General features: G+C 37.4%; 1 protein-coding gene across 1 annotated transcript; it reads left to right on the top strand.

The window, feature by feature from the left end:
- The first annotated feature begins 1009 nt into the window (after positions 1-1009).
- On the top strand, positions 1010-1945 carry LOC142750731 (olfactory receptor 11L1-like). Its single transcript, XM_075859715.1, has one exon. It carries the CDS (start codon positions 1010-1012, stop codon positions 1943-1945), a length of 936 nt encoding a protein of 311 aa, XP_075715830.1.
- Positions 1946-2377: the final 432 nt, after the last annotated feature.

The following is a 2377-nucleotide window of genomic DNA, read 5'->3' as shown; positions in this document are numbered from 1 at the left end:
CAAGAACTGTTATCCTGTTTTAAACTGTTTAATGCAAAACTGCTTATGAGACATTTTTATACATGGAGTATTAATAATTGATGCAGTTATTTGGATATATTAATGAAAAACTATACACGTAATAAAATGTTAATCTCAATTACTCGTACCCTAGCATTACTCTGCACTGGATACAACGAGCCAAACCGTGAGACACAGCCCTAGATCATTTTCCCTCCTCCACCAAATGTTAAAGTATGCACTATGCATTCCCGTAGCGTTATCTTTGCATTTGCCAAACCCAGATACCTCCATCAGACTGCTAGATAGTGAGCCTGTTTCATTACTCCAGACAACATGTTGCTCCAGAGTCCAGTGGCGGTGCGCTGTACACCACTCCAGCCAACGCTTGGCATTGTGCATGGTGAACGTAGGCTTGTGTGCCGCGACCAAAGAAACCGAGATGCTTAGTTCTGGTGCTAATGTCACTTCAAGAGGTGGTTTAGAACTATGTAGTGAGTGATATAATAGAGGATAAGCGATTGTTACACTCTGTGTGCTTCAGCACTTGGCAGCCCTGCTCTATGACTTAAGTGGTCTATCGCTTTGTGGCTGTCCTTACTCCTAGATGCTTCCATCTCACAATAATAGCACTTACAGGTGACTGGGCAGATCTATCAGATAATAATATCACTTACAGGTGACTGGATCTAGCAGACAATAATAGCACTTACAGGTGACCAGGGCATATCTAGCAGATCAGAAATTTCAGCAAAATCAACAAAGGTGGCATCCTATAACAGTGGCACATGTATAGTCACTGATCTCTTAAGTACCACACATACCACTAGCAATGTTTGTCTATGGAAATTCCATGGCTGTGTGTTGGGTTTGATGTGCCTGTTTGCAAACAATATGGCTAAAACTTCTGAACTAAATAATTAGGAGGGGGGTCCACATACTTTGGCCATATTATTTATATTTTGATATGAACTGATCTCTATCTCATGTTTCAATATCTTATTTTTCAATGCAGAAGAATAATATGACCTCTGTCACAGATTTCAAGCTCTTAGGATTTCAAGTCAGTCAGAATATAAGAATTTTAATGTTCTTTCTGCTTCTTGTGATTTACTGTTGGACAATTTCTATGAACTTTCTGATCATCACCCTTGTGTCCACCATCAAGAACCTCCACACTCCAATGTACTTCTTCCTCACACAACTGTTTATCAATGACATCTTGTTGACTTCAGATATTGCCCCAAATACATTACATATTCTACTGAATAATGGGGGGACCATCACTTTTGTTGATTGTATCACACAACTTTATTTTTTCAGTGCTTCAGAAGCATCTGAATGCCTCATTCTCACAATGATGTCCTATGACAGATATGTGGCCATCTGTAATCCTCTCCGTTACACCTCTATCATGACAGATGGACATTGTATGATATTAGCCGCCACCTCTTGGTTGCTTGGATTTTCTGTTATGTTGATGACCATCATAACAACATCGAAACTAAATTTTTGTGGACCAAATATGATTGACCATTTCTTCTGTGATCTTATTCCCTTATTAGATATTTCCTGTTCTGATACCTTCATTGTTCAGATGGAAATTTCTTTACTACGTATTCCATTAGTCTTCATCCCCATTTTTATAATTATATTGTCATATGCCAAAATAATTTTTACCACCTTAAGGATTCCGTCCAGTACCGGTAGACAGAAAGCCTTTTCCACCTGTAGCTCCCACCTCATTGTGGTCTCCATATTTTACTGGACTATGTTCAGTGTTTATGTTTTCCCAACAAGGGGGAAAACCTTAAGCATTAGTAAGAGCCTATCCCTGCTCTACACTGTATTTACCCCTCTGATCAACCCCATTATATACAGCTTAAAGAATAGCGATATTAAGAAGGCCTTGCAAGAACGCATTTATAAACATCTCAGGCGCTAGAGTTATAGGTGAAAAGATATACTCAGATTGAGTTCTCTGCTGACAATGTGTTGATGTCACATTAGCATAGGGCACTATGTTACACCTTGTAATTCTTAAAGTCTGTTGGACCCGATAGCTTATAATCGTGATTGAATTGATTTGATTGCAATCAGAATGATAATAAATAAAGCAGGCAATTTTTTTAAATGTTATTCTTATGGAATTTCCATTACATAACCAGGAAGTCATATATATATATATATATATATATATATATATATATATATATATATATATATATATATATATATATGTATATGTATATAAAATTCCAAAAAAATGAAGAGGCAGCACTCCAAGGAGATTGGTGAAAAAAAGTGGTGTGTTTATTCACCCCAGGCAGGCAACATTTCGATCCGTCTATATGGGATCTTTGTCAAAGATCCCATA

This window comes from Rhinoderma darwinii, chromosome 3 (genome assembly GCF_050947455.1).
Source record: "Rhinoderma darwinii isolate aRhiDar2 chromosome 3, aRhiDar2.hap1, whole genome shotgun sequence".
Taxonomy (NCBI): Eukaryota; Metazoa; Chordata; class Amphibia; order Anura; family Rhinodermatidae; genus Rhinoderma; species Rhinoderma darwinii.
This window is presented reverse-complemented; position numbering and strand designations above follow the sequence as displayed.